This window comes from Saimiri boliviensis, chromosome 2 (genome assembly GCF_048565385.1).
Source record: "Saimiri boliviensis isolate mSaiBol1 chromosome 2, mSaiBol1.pri, whole genome shotgun sequence".
NCBI lineage: Eukaryota > Metazoa > Chordata > Mammalia > Primates > Cebidae > Saimiri > Saimiri boliviensis.
The window spans coordinates 144,399,651-144,417,334 of NC_133450.1; the positions used below are offsets into that span (position 1 = coordinate 144,399,651).

The following is a 17,684-nucleotide window of genomic DNA, read 5'->3' on the forward strand; positions in this document are numbered from 1 at the left end:
GAATACCCCCAGGGGAAGTGCCATTTAACCCGAGATCGGAAGGAAAAGCAGGTGTTGGCTGAGTGAGGGGAAGAGTGTTCCCGGCAAAGGGAACCGCATGTGCCAACGCCTTGAGGCAAGGAACAAAAAGCCGGGCAGCTTGATTAGACCCCAGAGGGAGGCAGGTCTGGTGTGAACTGAACCGGGGGGGCTTGGCAGGCCAGACCACGCAGGACCCAGTGGGTCCAGCTAAACTCTTGCATTCTATCCTGAGGGCAATGGGCAGCTATGGAGGGAGGGATTTTTTTTTTTTTTTTTTTTTTTTTTTTTTAAGATGGGGTTTCACCATGATGGCCAGGCTGGTCTTGAACTCCTGACCTCAGGTGATCCACCCACCTCGGCCTCCCAAAGTGCTAGGATTACAGGTGTGAGCCACCACGCCCAGCCGAAGGGAGGGATTTTTAACAGGGGTGATGACAAGGTCAGATCTGAGTTTAGAACATTCTGGATTGGGGCGGGGCGGGCCAGAAACTGTGCCGGAGCTGGGGTTAAGTCCATGTGACCAGGCAGAATCTGAGATGCCTTCCTGGAGGAGGTGTCCAGGGCAGCGAGGGCAAGCCACACAATTCCCTGCAGATGGGGAGGGCACCCAAGAGTGGGAAGGCACTGCCCCCACCCCAGGCATCCTCCTCCACCTCCTCCCTGGCTCACCGTGGACGGTCACTTGGTAGAGCCTTCGGGCCTCGCCCACCTCGTTGCTCACCACACACTCAAACTGGGCTGAGTCCTGGGGGCCGGGGGTCTCGAGGAGCAGGGCGTTGGAGGGCAGGAGCCTGGGGCAGAGAGACGGGTGGCCGAGCGGCTGCGGGGCTGACAGAGACCAGCCGTGGCTTTCCGGCCGGGCTGTCTGGATGTGGGGGTCTCGCACCCATTTCCCCTTCCTGTATCCGGCCTCCAGCCCTGACTCTAGAATCGTTTTCTAGAAGTTCCTACCCCAAAGGCCTAGCTGGTGGATTTGTGATTTTCATTTTTATCCCTGTTTTTCTGTAACCCTGCACATTTATCATAATAACCATCTATGATAACTTCTGTAATAACAACCACGTCAACGTGGCTCCGAGTCTTAGTTACTGATTTCATTTTTTCTAAGTCTAGGCTTGTTATATTGGTTTTCCAATTTTTTTTAATTGACATTCTATTTTTTCTTTTTTTTTTTTGAGACAGGGTCTCATTCTGCTTCCCAGACTGGAGTGCAGTGGCACCACCACAGCTCACTGCAGCCTCGACCTCCCAGGCTCAGGGGATCCTCCCACCTCAGCCTCCTGGGTAGCTGGGACTACAGACCACGCTCTGCTAATTTTTTATTTTTTTTGTAGAGATGGGGATCTCACTATGTTGCCCAAGCTGGTCTTGAACTCCCGGCCTCAAGCAATCCTCCCACCTCAGCCTCCCAAAGTGCTGGGATTACAGGTGTGAGCCACCACGCCCCGTTCATGTTTTGTTTTTAGACAAAGAGTGACTCTGGTGGATATAAATAAAGCCCAGACGTCTCTGCTGAGCTCTCTGTCCCCAATGCCCTCACCCCTATCTCAGTGTGAAGACCCCGCTGATCCCCAAAGTTGAGACACCAGTTCTGGTACTGGCTCCGGTATGGCCATAAGCACACCCTGTCCCGTCCCTGCCCCCTGCCTCCCCACCCCACGTGTCTCAGGAAGCCACCGCAAGGGCCCGTCGTTACCGGTAGGTGTCCTGCTGCAGGCGGAAGTCCAGCTGCTGTCCGTCTTTCCACCAGACCGCCAGGGGCTTAGGGGAGCCGCTGGCCTCACAGGGCAGCGAGGCTGGGGTGTGGGCGGTCAGGGTCAGGTTGGAGGGGCTGGGGGCGATGGCTGGAGGCTCTGGGGAGAGCACAGTGGTCAGGAGACAGGTACAGGGGGCTGGGGGCTGGGGGCTCTCTGAGGCCGTGCCCAGGGGCAATGCCGCTGCCTCCCACCTTCTACCCATCCCTAAGGGGACACAGAGGGAGAGGGCAGGAGAAACTTCAAAGGGAGAGCTTCCAACAGGCTCCCGAAGCTGCCTGTTTTGGGCTTTCCCTATCCCTGAGCCGGGCAGCCTCTCACTGCCTTTCCTTGACCGAGGCCTCCGGGATGCCAGGCTCCACTCCCCATCAGTCCCATCTGAGGCTGGGCCCCGCCAGGGCAGCCCCACACAAACTGATCCGTTGGAGTGCGAGGAGACTGGGCCAAATGATTCTAGTGATTTTGATTTTTATCCTTTCACGTCTTTTACCTTTTTTTTTTTTTTTTTAGACAGTCTCACTCTGCCGCCCAGGCTGGAGTGCAGTGACATGATCATGGCTCACTGTCGCCTGAAACTCCTGGGCTCAAGTGACCCTCCCACCTCAGCCTCCCAAGTAGCTGGGACAACAGGCATGTGCCACCATGCTTGGCTAATTAAAAAAATTTTTGGGGCCGGGCGCGGTGGCTCTAGCCTGTAATCCCAGCACTTTGGGAGGCCGAGGCGGGTGGATCACGAGGTCGAGAGATCGAGACCATCCTGGTCAACAAGGTGAAACCCCGTCTCTACTAAAAATACAAAAAGTTAGCTGGGCATGGTGGTGCGTGCCTGTAATCCCAGCTACTTAGGAGGCTGAGGCAGGAGAATTGCCTGAGCCCAGGAGGCGGAGGTTGTGGTGAGCCGAGATCGCGCCATTGCACTCCAGCCTGGGTAACAAGAGCGAAACTCCGTCTCAAAAAAAAAAAAAAAAAAAATTTTTTTTGTAGAGATGGGGTCTCACTGTGTTGCCCGGGTTGGTCTCAAACTCCCGGGATCAAGCAATCCTTCTGCCTCAGCCTCCCAGACTTGTGTTACTTTCTGTGCATGCTTTCTTACTGAACAGAATTGCTGTTCTGGGGCCGGGCGTGGTGGCTCACGCCTGTAATCCCAGCACTTTGGGAGGCCGAGGCGGGTGGATCACGAGGTCAAGAGATCAAGACCATCCTGGTCAACATGGTGAAACCCCGTCTCTACTAAAAATACAAAACATTAGCTGGGCATGGTGGTGGGTGCCTGTAATACCAGCTACTCAGGAGGCTGAGGAGGGAGAATTGCCTGAACCCAGGAGGCGGAGGTTGTGGTGAGCCGAGATCGCGCCATTGCGCTCCAGCCTGGGTAACAAGAGCGAAACTCCGTCTCAAAAAAAACCAGAACTGCTGTTCTGTTACATAACTTACGCACTAAAGTGCCCCTGTGTCCTTTGAGCGTGCATGATCACAACTTTCTACTAATGGGCTTCATGGTCAAAAACATTTGAAGACCATTGGCTCTGGGCTCCTGACAGCTGGGGTGACCCAGAAACTAAGCAGGATTGGACCCCAACAGGGACTGGACTCTGAAGTCCTTCCCCAGGCCACCTACCAAAGACCTGGAGGTCACGGCCTTGACGATCGGAGCCAGCAGAGTTGGATGCCAGGCAGAGGTAGTGGCCAGTGTCCTGAGCAAGGACTGGCTGGATCCTCAGGGAACCCTCGGGCAGAACTTCGAACCTGGAAAGGATGGTGGGGGGTTTCCCTGGAGATGGGCAGGGCCAACGCAGCTGGAGGAGGGCTGTCTCCAGCAAGACCCTTCCCTCTGACCCCACTATCAGAGAGGACGCTGATACAGTTTGGCTCTGTGTCCCCACCCAAATCTCATCTTGCAGCTCCCATAATTCCCACATGTTATGGGAGGGAACTGGTGGGAGATGATGGAATCACGGGGGTGGGTCTTTCCCATGCTGTTCTCGTGATAGTGAATGGGTCTCACGAGAGCTGATGGTTTTAAAAACTGAAGTTTCTCTGCACAAGCTCGCTTTGCCTGCTGCCATCCACGTAAGATGTGACTTGTTCCTCCTTTCTTCCAACACGATTGTGAGGCCTCCCCGGCCATGTGGAACTAGAAGTCCAATAAACCTCTTTCTTTTGTACATTGCCCAGTCTCAGGTGTGTCTTTATCAGCAACATGGAAATGGAGTAATACAGATGCTAACTTGGAGGTAAGAGTCTTGCATCTATGAGGCCAAGGTCAGGGGGTCAGAACCATGAGCAGCTCTCTACACCCCAGGCTAACAGTGGAAAGACAAGAGAGAAGGGCTGCTTCGGGCCTTCCCAACACTGTCCGGGGCCTGGCCTCTCCTGAGAGGCAGAAGGAGCCCCATCCTGCTCTTCCTTAGGGCAGTCCCTAGATCTTAAAAGTGCCCTTCCCAAGGACCACGTCTGTGCTGTGCAATCCTGCCCCCAGCCACAGTCGATTGGACAGGGGATGGACATGTCACTCAGGCTGGGCCAATGATATTCTGTGCCCTGGGAATTGAGAATTGGAATTCACAGACGGCTCGCTAGTGAGCAGAGGAGCTGTCAACCTGGGGCTGGGGGCCATGGGGGTGTCCAAGGGTGTGTTTTTGTCATGTTCACTGAGGAAGAAGGTGAGGGAGAGAGATGAAGCCCGCACTGAGAGAAGCTATAAAACTATCAGCGCTGTGAGACCCATTCAAGCCCCTGTACCCGCATCTATCAAGGCTTCTGATCAAGTCGAACAAGGAAGAATTCTTCACGAGTGGTGGGCCTGTCCTTGTGTTCTGAGACACCCCACATCCTGATGATAAAGTCATTTTTCTGCTCCAACTGCCCAAGTGAGTTTTGTTTACAACCCTCAAAGAGGCACCTGAGGGCTTACCCGAGGCCCACCCCTTCCCTGTCTCACCTGGGGTTCCCGGGATCCAGGGGGACCCCGTCCTTCCGCCAGCTCATGAGGGGTGTGGGTACACCGTCGGCCTGGCAGGGCAGCAGGGCTGCCTGGTTCACTGAGACGTTCACTGAGGGTGGTCCTGATCGGATGGTGGGCACCGCTGGAGAGGGGCACAGAGGGAACGGGGCTGGGAGCTGCGGCTCTAAGACGGTGGGCAGGGTGGGGTGGGCCCTACTCACTGTGGATCTCCACGCGGAGGGCCACGCTGGTGCTGCCCACGGCGTTGCGGGCTGTGCAGCTGTAGGCGCCGCTGTCGGCCGTGCTCAGGGCCTGCAGCTGGAGGAACCGGCCCTGCTCCAGGAACTGTGTGTGGGCATCCTCCTGGAGAGTCCGCCAGGGTGGAGAGACCCTCATCAGTGCCCAGCTGTGCTAGGCCAGCCCCTGGCACCAGACATGGAGGACTGAGGAACCCGTGAGGCTGGACAGTGGCTCTGTCCTTCCAGGCTGACCGCAGGCCCTGACTGTGCCCCATGGAGGACCCAGTGAGGAAATGCGCTCCTCTGGGAGGAAATACAACCCCAGTCCCTGGAGTTCCTGTCGGAACACCCACAACCCTGGAATCCGCAGCCGCAAACTGACCCCATTTGAGGGACGGACAAAGAGCAACTTGGTCACAGGCCCAGGCCACCCAGCCGCTAGCACAGCTTGAAGGAGCCAGCGGGAGAACACTGGGTGGGCCTCAGAAGCCCTCAGTGGCCTGAGCCTCGCCTCAGTGTCCCCATCCATAAAGTGGGAGTGACAATGACAATGGGAAGGGGGGACAACACCAGGGGGCGGGGTGCAAAATGCAGCTCAGAGTGGGTCTTTAGAACCCAGGATCCAGCCGGGTCAGGTCTGGCGCCTGAGAGGGACAGAGGCAGCGCCCTGAACCCCTGCCCACCTGCAGCACGATGCCATCTCTGTGCCACGTGATCTCGGGCGCTGGCTCCGCCTCCACCGGACACTCCAGGACCAGCTGTCCCGGGGCCAGGCCAACCACAAAGCGGGGGCCTCGGGGCCCAACAATGTTTGGAGGGGCTGGGAAGAGGGTAGCACAAGAGGATGTGAGAGGTGGATTCAGGCCTGCCGCAGGCCCGTCCTGCCTCCCAGCCCTGCCCCCACCCCACCGCCACTGCCTACCTTGAACCCTGACCCGGAAGCTCTTCTCGACTGCACCTGCAGGGCTTTCAGCCAAGCAAGTGTACAGCCCGGCATCCCCAACCTGGAGAGAAAGCAGCTTGAGCAGCTGTCTGCCCACCTCCCAGTCTGGTTTCCTTCTTATGCAGTGAGGGACCCAGAATACAAACTCAGCCCTGCGAGGTCTGCCATCCACCTTCCCAGCCAACCCCTGCCTGCTGCTTCCATCTCACTGCTGCCTCTTCCCAGAAGTCCCCCTTGACTACACCAGCTCTCCTCTGATCTAGATGGGAAGTCATCTGCTTTTGGCATCAGCCTGGGCCCTGACCCTGCTGGGGGCTCCAAAGGGCACGACCTAGGTGGGTCACCTCCACACCCTCGCCCCACACAGAGCAGGCACTTCAGCCAAACCCTGCCAACTGCTGACTGCATCTGGGGAACCTACAGTCCCTCTCCTCTCCCCCAACCCAGCCTCCTCCCAACCCCCAGCCTCCTCCTACAGCGGCCACAGCGGTACCTGCACACTCTCCACCCGGAGCACCCGCGTGTCTCTGCTGCTGTGCTCCAGCCTGCTCAGGGCCTGCCCGTCCTTATGCCAGGTGATGTTGGGCTGGGGGCTGCCCTGGGCATCACAGAGGAGCTCCATGGGGGTGCCGGGGGTCAGTGACAGCTCTGCAGGCTGGCCTGAGTCCTCAATGTGAGGAGGGTCTGCAAGCCACACACAGAGGGGAACACACGGTGACACATGTTTCCAGGACGGCGCCACAGGCGAAAGCGCCATGGTGAGTCCGGGGGCTCTGCTCCCAGATTTTGGTGGCTCTTGTTCTTGGGTCTGCCACCAAAGTTTGGTGGAAAGAACCCAGGAGCGCAGCCCTGGGAGAATCAAAGCCCGGTCACCCTCTCCCCGAAGGCAAGGCAGGAGAGGAGTCGCAGCCAGAACCAAGCTCCCTGCGTTCGGCTCCCAGGGGCAGTCCCAGGCCTCCGGGACCCACCTCCCTCACTGTCCTCCCCATTGCCCCAGAGTCCCACCCTCTCCCCTGAGCCCAGAGAATCTGGCCAGAGGCCAGAGGACCCACCCATGACTGTCAGCTGGAAATGCCTCCTGGCTTCCCCTGCCTCGCTCACGGCCACACAGGAGTAGGTCCCTGAGTCAGCAGCTCCCACTGTCTCCAGCTGCAGGCTGGACCCCTGCTCGGGGCTCTGGGGCAACCAGGGCTCCCCGTCCTTCATCCACGACACGAGAGGCTGGGGAATGCCCCGGGCCTCACACCGGAGTTCCACCGGGGAGCCACGAACTGCCACCACGTCATTCTGGAACTCCACCGGCTCCAGGACAGGGGGCACTGTGGAGGGCAGAAGGGTGGGCAGGAGCCATTTTATTCCAGGACTCCCACCTCCAGTACTCAGCTTAGACATGACCTCCTCTGGGAAGCCACCCTGATACCCCAAGGCCAGGCGAGGGACCCTCCTCTGTGCTCCCACAGCATTTACTCTGTCCCCCGGTGTCACTAGTTGCCTGGAATCGTGATTGCCTCTTTACGGAGCTGCTTCCTGCACTGGCCTTGTGGGGGCAGAGCCTTTCTGCCCACACCTATCCTGGGCATATCAGGAGCCCAAAGGGGCAATCCGGTGAGTCAGATTGAGCCGCGGTGTCCGCTCTCAGCTCCCCCAGGGCCCATCCTTGGTTCCACCCAGATGGGCAGAGGGGCCAAGGGCCTTGATTCTCACCCACCAAGGCCAGAGACCTTTGCCCCACCCCCTGCTCCATACCCTGCACCTGCAAGGTGAAGTTTCTGTGTGCCACGCCAGCTGGGCTTGCGGCCACGCAGCTGAAAATGCCGGCATCAGCCAGTTGCACCTGGGAAATCCTGAATCCCCCGAGAGGAGAGGGAGCAGGAGAGAGGGAAAGGAGGAGAAGTGAGGGGGCGGGAGAGGGACCGGAAGAGAGTGACAGAAGCAGGAGAGGCTGGCTGCATGGTAAGACTTCCTCCCTTTCCCATCCTTTGTACCCAAAGTCTTGCTGGCCAGAGGGGACAGGGTGACTGAGCTCAGCCTTTGCTTAAAGTCTTTTTTTTTTTTTTTTTTTTTTTTGAGACGGAGTTTCGCTCTTGTTGCCCAGGCTGGAGTGCAATGGCGCCATCTTGGCTCACCGCAACCTCTCCCTCCTGGGTTCAAGCAATTGTCCTGCCTCAGCCTCCTGAGTAGCTGGGATTACAGGCACACGCCACCATGCCCAGCTAATTTTTAGTATTTTTAGTAGAGACAGGGTTTCACCATGTTGACCAGGATTTCACCATGTTGACCAGGATGGTCTCGAACTCTTGACCTTGTGATCCACCCGCCTCGGCCTCCCAAAGTGCTGGGATTACAGGCTTGAGCCACCGCGCCCGGCCATGCTTAAAGTCTTTACCTGGGTTCCCGTGTCCCCAGGATAAAACCCCCAACTGCCCCCACCACCGCTGCCTGCTCCCAGCCATCTCATTCTGAAGCCAGACCTCCAGCCTCCCAAGTTCGGGCAGCTCCTCATCCCACATGGACAGCTCAGCTCCCGTTGTCCACGCACCCCTCTTGGCTGTCAGAACTCCCGGGAGTCCTCTCGGCTCCTGGCTTCACTGTCCATCCTCCCGCTCTCTCTCCAGCCCTTCTGCCCCCGCCACTCCTCCTGAGCTGCTCCTGCCCATCCCCAGTCGCAACCACGGCGCCGAGGCCGACAGTCAGTCCTCAGGCCTACTCTCCCGTGGCCTGCTGGTCCCTCCGTCCCTGAAACCTGACTTCTCCCGCATCTTCTCCTACCCTGCCCACCTCCCCTTCCCTGGTCCCTGAGACCCATCCTAACACTCGCAGCTGGGGCACAGTCCACACTCGCTCTGGGATGGGGGTGGGTGTTGCAGCCAGTCCTGGCTGCCAGCACCTCCCATGTGCTGACCATCCCCAAATGTCCACTCTGAGTGGCACAGCCAGGGCCTGTCTGCCATTTCCCTTACCTGAGGGTACGGCCAGAGCCGTGGAGGTGGGTGCGCTGGGACAGCGGGAGGGGCAGGCCGTTCTTGAGCCAGCTCACGTGGATGGGTGGGGAGCCCCGCACGGGGCATGCCAGGGTCACCAGCTCCCCAGGCCTGCTCACCAGGGTCCCCGAGCCATCCACTCCCTGCTCAATGGTGGGAGGAACTGGGAGTGGGTGGAGAGAAGAAAGGTGGGTGGTGAGGAAGTCTTGGGGGGAGGGTGGGCTCCTCCCAGGGAAATTCCCAGCAGTGGAGATCTGAACTTCTGCTGCCACGCTCATGAGGGATGAGGCCACTGCAGGAGGGGCACAGCCACTCCCTGCCTCTCTTCCCACCCCCAATCTCCTCTGTACTCTGGGCTGGTGTTATTGTCCTCTAATTTGAGGATGCGGCACAGAGGCCCAGGGAAGTGAGACCTGTGGTCCAGGTGACAGTGTGGGCTTTGCTTCGATGTCACCGTATCACCCACGTCCTGGCCCACGCACCACCCTCCCAGTGCCCCAGGGCTCCTCACCCAGCACAGTCACCGTGTGCAGCCTGCTGTCCTCTCCAGCTGGGTTGTGGGCCACGCAGGTGTAGGCGCCTGAGTCCGAGGCCCTCAGACCCTTTAGCACCAGGGAGCCACCATCCAGGTAGAATCTGTGGTGAGGAAGGAGGGCCGAGGGCAGGGTGTGAGGGGGCGTGGGTGCTGCCACCTGCGGGGAGGGCATGGGCCGAGCCTTACCGGAGGTGGGAGCCCACGTCCTGGCCCAGCGGGCCGCCATCCTTCAGCCAGGCCACGTCCGGCGGCGGCTGCCCATCGGCCTCACAGTCCAGTCGCACCTCCTGCCCTTCCAAGACATGGTGCTCCTGCGCTGCGCTCAAGCTCTGGATCCGGGGGGGCACTGAGGAAGGGGGGCAGTGAGACCCTGGGCAACGGAAGGGGCTGCCCTGGGAGGAGGACAGGAGGTGCCGGGCGCAGACCTACCCAGCACCGCCACCACGAAGTCCTTGCGGGCCTCAGCCTGGGCGTTCTCAGCCACGCATGTGTAGGTGCCTGCCTGGGCAGGCTGCAGGCGGCTCAGCTGCAGGCGGCCCCCCCGGGAGACCACTCCGTGCACCACGCTGCTCTCTGTGGGACAGAGGGGGGCCCCTGAATCCCCCAGCCGCTTCTTGTGCTGATAGGCAACTGAGGCCACAGAGGCAAGGGCTCCTTCCTTCATGGCCCCCTCTTCCCCAGCCCGGTCTCTATTCCTTAGAATCCTCCCGTTTCCTTCCATTTGGGACAGCTCTTCCCGAGGGACCCGCTCCCTTCAGTGTCCAGGATTTGCTCTCGGGCCCAGCTCTCACCTCCCTGCCTCTCCCTCCCCGCCCTGCCCCTCTACCCCCATCTATCAAGGTTTCTGATCAATCAAGTCAAACTGGCTCCTCACCGACCCCACACAGTTCACCCTGGGGCCTCCCCCTTCATTCCCTCCAGCCACAGCCCTACCCAAAGCCATCCCTAACCGCCCCAGCACAGGCTGATCTCCTGACCACGATCCTCATCAGCCTCTCAACGCAAACACCCGGGCAACTCCCTGCATCCAGTGAGGAGCTTGGGAATCAGAGATGAGGATGGCTCCATCCCCGTCCTCAAAGAGTTCACAACGTATCAGGGGCAGGGCAGTGAAACAGGAGAGCCTGTGATCCCCTGATGGAGCCGGGGAACCTGGGGGGCAGGAGGGGTTGAGGAGGGCTTCCGGAGGTGGCGAGTCTCTGCTGAGATGTGACTGTTGAGCAGGACTCAGCCAGTGGGGAGCAGAGGTGACCACGGGAGCCTGGGGTGGGTATTCCAGGCAGGGAACACATGTGCCAAGATAGAGCTGGACACAAGAGGGGGTGGGGCCTGCAGCCACCTGACCCAAGAGAGGCAACAACACAGGTCCACGCAGAAACACAGACACGGAGGTTCACAGCAGCACCAAGCATCATGGCGTCACTAAGCGTCACAGCCAGAAGGTGCAGACACCCAAATGCCCGTCAACTGACCAGTGGATGCACAAAAGTGAGACGGCCACACAATGGAATACTCAGAGCCACAGAAAGGAATGAAGAAAAACATTCCATTTTTAAAAAGAATGAAGTACTGGCAAGGCATGGTGGCTCATGCCTATAATCCCAACACTTTGGGAGGCCAAAGCAGGTGGATCACCTGAGGTCAGGAGTTCAAGACCAGTCTGGCCAACATGGTGGATCCCTGTCCCTACTAAAAATACACACATAAGCTGGGCGTGGTGGCGTGCCTGTAATACCAGCTGCTCGGGAGGCTGAGGCAGGAGAATCGCTTGGACCTGGGAGGCAGAAGTTGCAGTGAGATGAGATTGCGCCACTGCACTCCAGCCTGGGCAACAGATCAAGACTCCATCTCAAAAAAAAAAAAAGAAAGAAAAAAAGAAAAGAAAAAAGAAAAGAAAAGAAAAAGAAAAAGAAAGAAGTACTGATCCGCACTACAACGTGGATGAACCTTGAAAGCATGCTAAAAGGAAGGAGCCGGACCCAAAAGGCCACACCCTCTATGATGCCATTGACGTGAAAGGGGCAGAACAGGCCAATCCACAGAGACAGAAAGCAGATTCGTGGTTTCCTGGGTCTGGGGAAGAAGAGATTGGAGAAAACAGGGAGTGATTCCTGATGGGTATGGGGTGTCCTTTTGGTGATAAAAATGTTCTAAATTTGATTGTGGTGATAGTCACACAGCTCTGTGACTGTACTACAAATCGCTGAATTAGATGTTTTCAGTGGCTGAATTACATAGTATGTAAATTATATCCCAATAAAACTACTACGGAGAGAGAGGGGCAGGTTCGAGGAGCCCAGCACAGTCACATTTAGCACGTAGGGGGCCAGAGAGAGGTGGCCGGCAGGGCAGGCCCCCGCTGTGGACAGATTTCCCCCAGACAAGGGACCAGCTCCGCGCTGCACCTTCAGACCTGTCTGCCCCTCGCAGAGCCTGCATGAGAGGCACAGCGGGCCCAGGGAACCATGTGGGGCTTCTGCCCTCGTGTGGAGGAGTACTGGGGACAGCAGTGGCCAGAATGGGGAGGCTGGCTGGGGGGTGGGGGTGACCAGTGGCCCAGTTAGAACAGAGCTCAGCCGCCACCAAGGAGCAGCTCTGGGGGCCAATGCTGAACCCACTGACAGCCAGTGGGCTTTCCATGGCCCTCAGCACCCGCCCTGCACAATGGAGAGTCCATGTCTGCTGTCTCGTGGGAGCTGACTAAGGACGTGGATGCAAAGGAGCCTCCAAGCCCCAGCAGGAGACGCTCCTGATGTTTGAATTCCAAGGGCCAATAAATAAGGCTTTGCTCAAACACAAACGGGGCGGAGCCAACATGGCACAGTCAGCCTCCGGTTTTGCCAAAATCATCGACAATCAACAACTTCCTTCCTCTGCTTCCACTGTCATCTCATTAAAGACAAGAATGCTTTACATGAAACTGACAAGGGCACATGTGCTCACCCACAGGCATCCTCTCCTTCAGCCAAGTGACCGTAGGTGCAGGGACCCCAGACACATCACAGGTCAGGACCAGGGGGCTCCCAGCCACCTGGCTCACCATCTCTGTCTTGGGGTTCTCAAACGTTGGGGGCACTGCAGGAAAAAAGCCAGGCTGTCAGAATTCTGAGACTCTTTGCCCATTTCCTTCCCTCAGGCAGATCATGGAGGCCCGCGAAGCCGGTCCCAGTAGTTAGGAGTTCCCATTTTATCCCGTACCAGGGCAAACATCAATAATTGGTCCCAACGCTCTCTCCTGCTCCACCAGGATAAAGTCACACACCCCAGGCAGCCACTACCAGTGGAACAGGATCAACCAGGCTCCCGATGAAATGCCTCTGCCCTCAGGGACCAGATATTCCCCCACTTTCCACTGTTCATCAACGTAGCCATCAGAAAGGGCTGCAAGCTTTGAGCAGCAAGCCTGGTGTCAGTCTTTTTCTCGTTACTTTATTTTTTTTAGTTTTGTAGATACAGGGTCTCACTATGTTGCACAGTCTGATCTCAAACTCCTGGACTCAACTGATCCCCCTGGCTCAGCCTCTCACAGTGCTGGGATTACAGGCGGCCTCCTGCACTCCGTCTTGTCAGTTCTTTTTGAAGATTGTGTTGCGTGTGGCTCAGGGCTGCATGTTCCCACTGCTCACCTGGTTGGGAGGCTACTGGCTTAGGCATCTGTGGCAGACGGCCAGTGTCCCCCCAGCCCATTCTTCCCATCGTGCACAGCACAGTTTTAGCTGAGTCCATGGTCACTCTAGCAGAAACTACATTTCCCAGTGTCCCCCGCAGCCAGCTGCCTGAACGTGCACTAATGGCATGTATGCAGAAGGGACAGGTGCTACTTCTGTGTGAAATACATGCTTGCCCACCACTTCTGCTCTTTTCTGCTTCCTGTGGGCTGGGATAGGATGCAGTGTCCCATCTCCAGCCATAGGCACAAGAACAACACCCTAAGAAACAGAAGAACAATAGGAGGGAAGGGACCCGGGTCCCTGAACTACCACTTGGAGCTGAGCTGCCCACCAGCCTAGATACTCACCTCTGGGCTTTTGAATGAGAGTTAAACTCTCTCATTTCCTCAGGTATATTTTGGAGTTTCTTTCTTGCAAGGCTAAGTCTATGTTCTAACATAACATCTTAGCCCCAGAAAATCTGGCCAGGTTCCCTGGATGGTGTAAACAGGCTACCCCCTTATCCCAGCTGGAGCCACATGTCCAATCAAACAGCATCCACGCTCCATCCTTGGGCGGATAGGACAGGCCCTCTCAGGGATCAAGATGCAGGTGACATGGCCTCCTGTGTGTCTGGTCTCATATGGCTCCTTCATCCTGGTGCCCATGTGCCAGGCCCTGTGCCCAGCACTTTATAGACACCATCCATGGGATCAGGTATGTCCAAGGTGGCTGGCAGGCGGCTACTGCTTTTAGACTCATTCACTGAACGTAAACCTTAGGCCCTGAGGGAAAAGTCACTCTAAGCCCCGTGAATCAAGTTCTATTTGGAGCCTGCTAACACTAGTCTTTTAAATTTTAGAAAACAGCTGGGTGCAGTGGCCCTTGCCTGTAATGTCAGCACTTTGGGAGGCTGAGGCAGGAGGACTGCTTGAGCCTAGGAGTTCGAAACCACAGCATAATGAGACCCCAACTCTACAACATAATGAGACCCCAACTCTACAAAAAGAACTAGATAGATATAGATACAGTATAGATGATATAGAGATATTAGAAATTCTAGTAATCGTGCCCTCAGCGCTTGGCAGCCCTGACTCTGTCCAGCTATTGTCTTTCTCCTCCCCGGCAGCCCCATGTGTTGCTAGAGGCTCCACGGTCACGTCGGCCAGACTGGTGCCCGGCTTACCCTGAACGGTGAGGACGAAGGTCCGCACGGCCTCCCCAGCCACGTTGCTGACTTGACAGCTGTATACACCTTTATCTGACACCTGGGAGAGGAAAAGCACATGCTGACTGCGTGCCGGAGCTGGGGCTACAGTGCGAGGCTCCCCAAAAGCATCTAGGCCCCCAAAACTTCCAGAGGAGGGGACCCCCAAATATGCTGGTCCTGACTGGGGAGCCAAAGGAAATCAGGTCCCTCTGGACTTTTCCAAGAGCCTCAAGAAGCAGGAGGGCCCCTCAACAGTGAATACAAAGGCTCTGGGCACCTCACTCCCTGGGCCAAGCAGGGAGGAAGAGGCTCCCCATTGCTGTGGAGATGGAGCCTGGCCAGGAGAGAGGAGCCCAGAATGGATGTCCAGAGGGGCAGCAAACATTCATCCAACAAACGGAAACGCTGTGAGCACCCAATCCACACCAGGGAGGGAGGGCAGGGCAGACTCCCAGGAGTCTCAGCCAGCCAGCCAGAGCGACCCGGACAGAAGCTTCTAGATGCTGAGGAAACTGAGGCAGGAAGGGCTCAGGCCTCGACTGCAGGGCTGGGTCTGGACGTGACTCCAGAGCCCTGAGCTCTGCCCACGTCTTCTACCCTGGAAGTTGCCAATCTACTTGGTTCGGGGTCCCACAGGCCAAGGGAGCAGCAGCCCGCATCCTACCCACCTTCTTCCCCCCAGCTCACCAGGGCTGGGAGGCGACTTTCCTGCAGCTGCCCACAGCCACCTGCACCCCCAGGGTCACTCACCTGGGCCTCCTGGATCTCCAGCCTCTGACCACCCCGCAGAGCCTGGGTCCCCTGCACCAGGCCTAGGGGCTGCCCATCCTTGTACCAGGTCACAGTCGGCTCGGGGAGTGCATCTGTCTCGCAGCTCAGGACAGCCTTGTCCCCGGCCCTCACCAGTACGGCATCCTGGGGGCTGCTGGGAGCCTGCCCAAAGGCAGGGGGAACTGGGGGCAGGAGACAGCAGAGTGAGGTGCTGCCGCTGTCCCCACACCCTTCACGTTCAGCCACAGGGAAAATGCCGGTGGAGACCCACCAGGGTCACACAGCAGACCCATCCCAGCAGTCCCAGCCCCGGGGGCTGGTGCAGACCCAGGGGAGTTGGAGGCAGAGAACCGGGCCAGCACGCCAAGGACTCGCTGAGTGACCACGACAGCCTCCTGCCTCTCTGGGCCTCAGCCTTCTAGATAGGGGAGATGCTGATGCCTGCTCCGACCCAGGCTTTTCCTGCATGGGGCAGGCCCCAGCTGGGTCACAGCCCTCTGTGGGGGCCCCTTCGGCCCCGTTGCTCCAGCAAACCAACGTAGAAGTGTCCCTTCCCCATGGCTGAGTCCACAGGGCCTGGCACAGTGTGTGGCTGGTGTTCGTGCAAGTGAAGGAACCAGCCTCAGGGCTGAGAGAACCTTGCAGTGAGTCCTTGCTCAAGACACCTTGGCCCAGCTTCTTCCCAGGGGGATTCTGAAGCCCACGAGCCTTGAAACAGGCTCCACAGTGAAATGGGCTTCCCCGATCACACAGGCTTGGGAAGGCCTCTTCCCCAGCGAGGCTCTTAGGGCCCACCCTGTCGCTCCCGCTCCTCAGAGCTGACCCGTGCGGGGTTCCCAGCCTCCCCCATACTTCCTGCCCCTCTCCTGGCTCTGTTCGCCAGGGGGTGTGGGCTGGGGGCTGACTGAAGGGTGAGGGACAGCATGAGTTGGGGACAGACATAGACGCACCCAGAACACTGAGCTGCACCAGCTTCTGGTCTCGGCCGGCAGCATTGAGGGCTTCGCAGGCGTACGTCCCGGAGTCCGACAGCTGAGCTCGAGCCAGCTGCACTGTGTGGGTGCCTGCCGGGGGGGCCAGCGCCTCACACCAGCATTCTAGCCCAGTCCCCCATCCTAAATCCCTGCCTGACCCACAGCCCTGTCCCAGGTGGGGGAAGCCACTCTCTCCCCATGTAACCTTAGAGCTGGGCCAGAAGCCTCAGTTTACCCACCAGGCAGGAGGAAGACCTTTTCACCCAGGGAGAGTGCCTGGCTGTCCTTGTACCACGTGACCTCAGGGCTTGGGTAAGCGTGGACATCGCAAGGGAGGGAGACGCTGCTGTTGAGGATGGCAGTGATCTGCTCCAAGTTCAGGCCTGCAATTCGTGGCGGGACTATCCCCACGACCACCATGACAGAGAAAGGCGTGAGGATCACACTGGCAGGGGAGCCGGGAGCCTGAGAGAAACCCTGAGCCTCACCCAGCTCCTGGGCTTCACGTCAGCACGACTTCAAATAACTCAGAAACCTCCATTTGCCATGACTCTCTTACACATAAGGACACTGGGTAGGGAATCAGAGAGGGAGAGTCCCTGTTCCAAGGCCACACCCATGGTCAGTGGCAGGGCTGATATCAATTCAGGTTCAAGCCCGTGACCTTGACGGCTTAACACTGTCTTCCTCCATCTCTGAGAACTCACAGCCACCTCAGTGCAGTGTACATCATGAGCTGCAGAGGCTGGGGGCGCAGGCTCCGGGGCGGTGGGACAGCCACCTCCTCTCTGAGGGCAACCTCCCTGAGTCTGCTGTCACAGCTGCAAAGCGGGGCTAACGTCCTAGCTCTGCTGGAAGGAGTCAGCCTCGGGAAAGTGCTTGGCCTCGTGTCATGAGCACAGGAAGTGCTCAATAACAGTGGTGTAACGCCTCAAAAGAGCTCTTCCCTAGCCACCTCCAAAGTGGCTTAAAATCACCTGGGGATGGCCTAATAGTGATCAGGGCCCCTCAAATGCTGTCTGTCTCAGGATGCGGCTGGTGCCAGGCTGGGATCCCTGAACCCTGAGTCCAGGGCCCAGAGCCCAGGACACTAGAAGCCCCAAAGTGGTGCTCCTTGGGGAGGGAAGAGGAACCCACAGGGGCTGCCTGCTTGGCCCAGCTCACCTTGAACCCTGAGGGTAAAGAGTTTCTCGGCAGAGCCCGCCTGGTTCTCGGCCACACACATGTAGCTGGCGGCATCAGCCGCCTCTGCCGTGGAAACCTGAGGGTGCAGGAAGCCATGCTGGGGAGATGCCTGAAGCCCCTCAGACACCACCACCCTCGGGAATGACCACAAGGACTCCCCCTCCCTCCATCCCTCCCATCCCATGCCAGCGATGTAGGCACCAGGCAGCTCATGGAGACCTGGAACCGCCTCCATCCAGGGCCTGTGTTGTGTTCAGAAGCAGGTGTGTGAGGTTGGTGTCCGGTGGTCCTCTGTAGCAAACCCGACGTGACAACAGCCTCCCCGACCCCCGTGGAGGGCTGTGCTGTGTGCTGGGCTCCAGGGGTCCCTGCGGCTCTGAGTCTGCACATGGGGTGACTGGGGGACTGCCTGATGTGTGAGTGCTGGGCACAGCTCTGTATGTGTCATCTGGCAGTCCCACGGAAGGCTGCTCTGTG

The 17,684-nt window shown here is 58.2% G+C and overlaps 1 protein-coding gene across 1 annotated transcript in view; it reads right to left on the bottom strand.

The window, feature by feature from the left end:
• Positions 1-17,684, bottom strand: part of HMCN2 (hemicentin 2) — a 173,047-nt gene that overhangs the window by 35,248 nt on the left and 120,115 nt on the right. Inside the window, 20 exon segments of the mRNA XM_039461479.2 lie at positions 691-812; positions 1,718-1,874; positions 3,394-3,521; positions 4,717-4,861; positions 4,941-5,082; positions 5,642-5,778; positions 5,881-5,962; positions 6,395-6,585; positions 6,954-7,220; positions 7,648-7,745; positions 8,862-9,045; positions 9,394-9,518; positions 9,604-9,763; positions 9,847-9,990; positions 12,361-12,492; positions 14,254-14,335; positions 15,028-15,230; positions 15,999-16,112; positions 16,262-16,423; positions 17,187-17,283. Of these exon segments, the coding sequence (XP_039317413.2) occupies positions 691-812; positions 1,718-1,874; positions 3,394-3,521; positions 4,717-4,861; positions 4,941-5,082; positions 5,642-5,778; positions 5,881-5,962; positions 6,395-6,585; positions 6,954-7,220; positions 7,648-7,745; positions 8,862-9,045; positions 9,394-9,518; positions 9,604-9,763; positions 9,847-9,990; positions 12,361-12,492; positions 14,254-14,335; positions 15,028-15,230; positions 15,999-16,112; positions 16,262-16,423; positions 17,187-17,283 (2,872 nt within the window).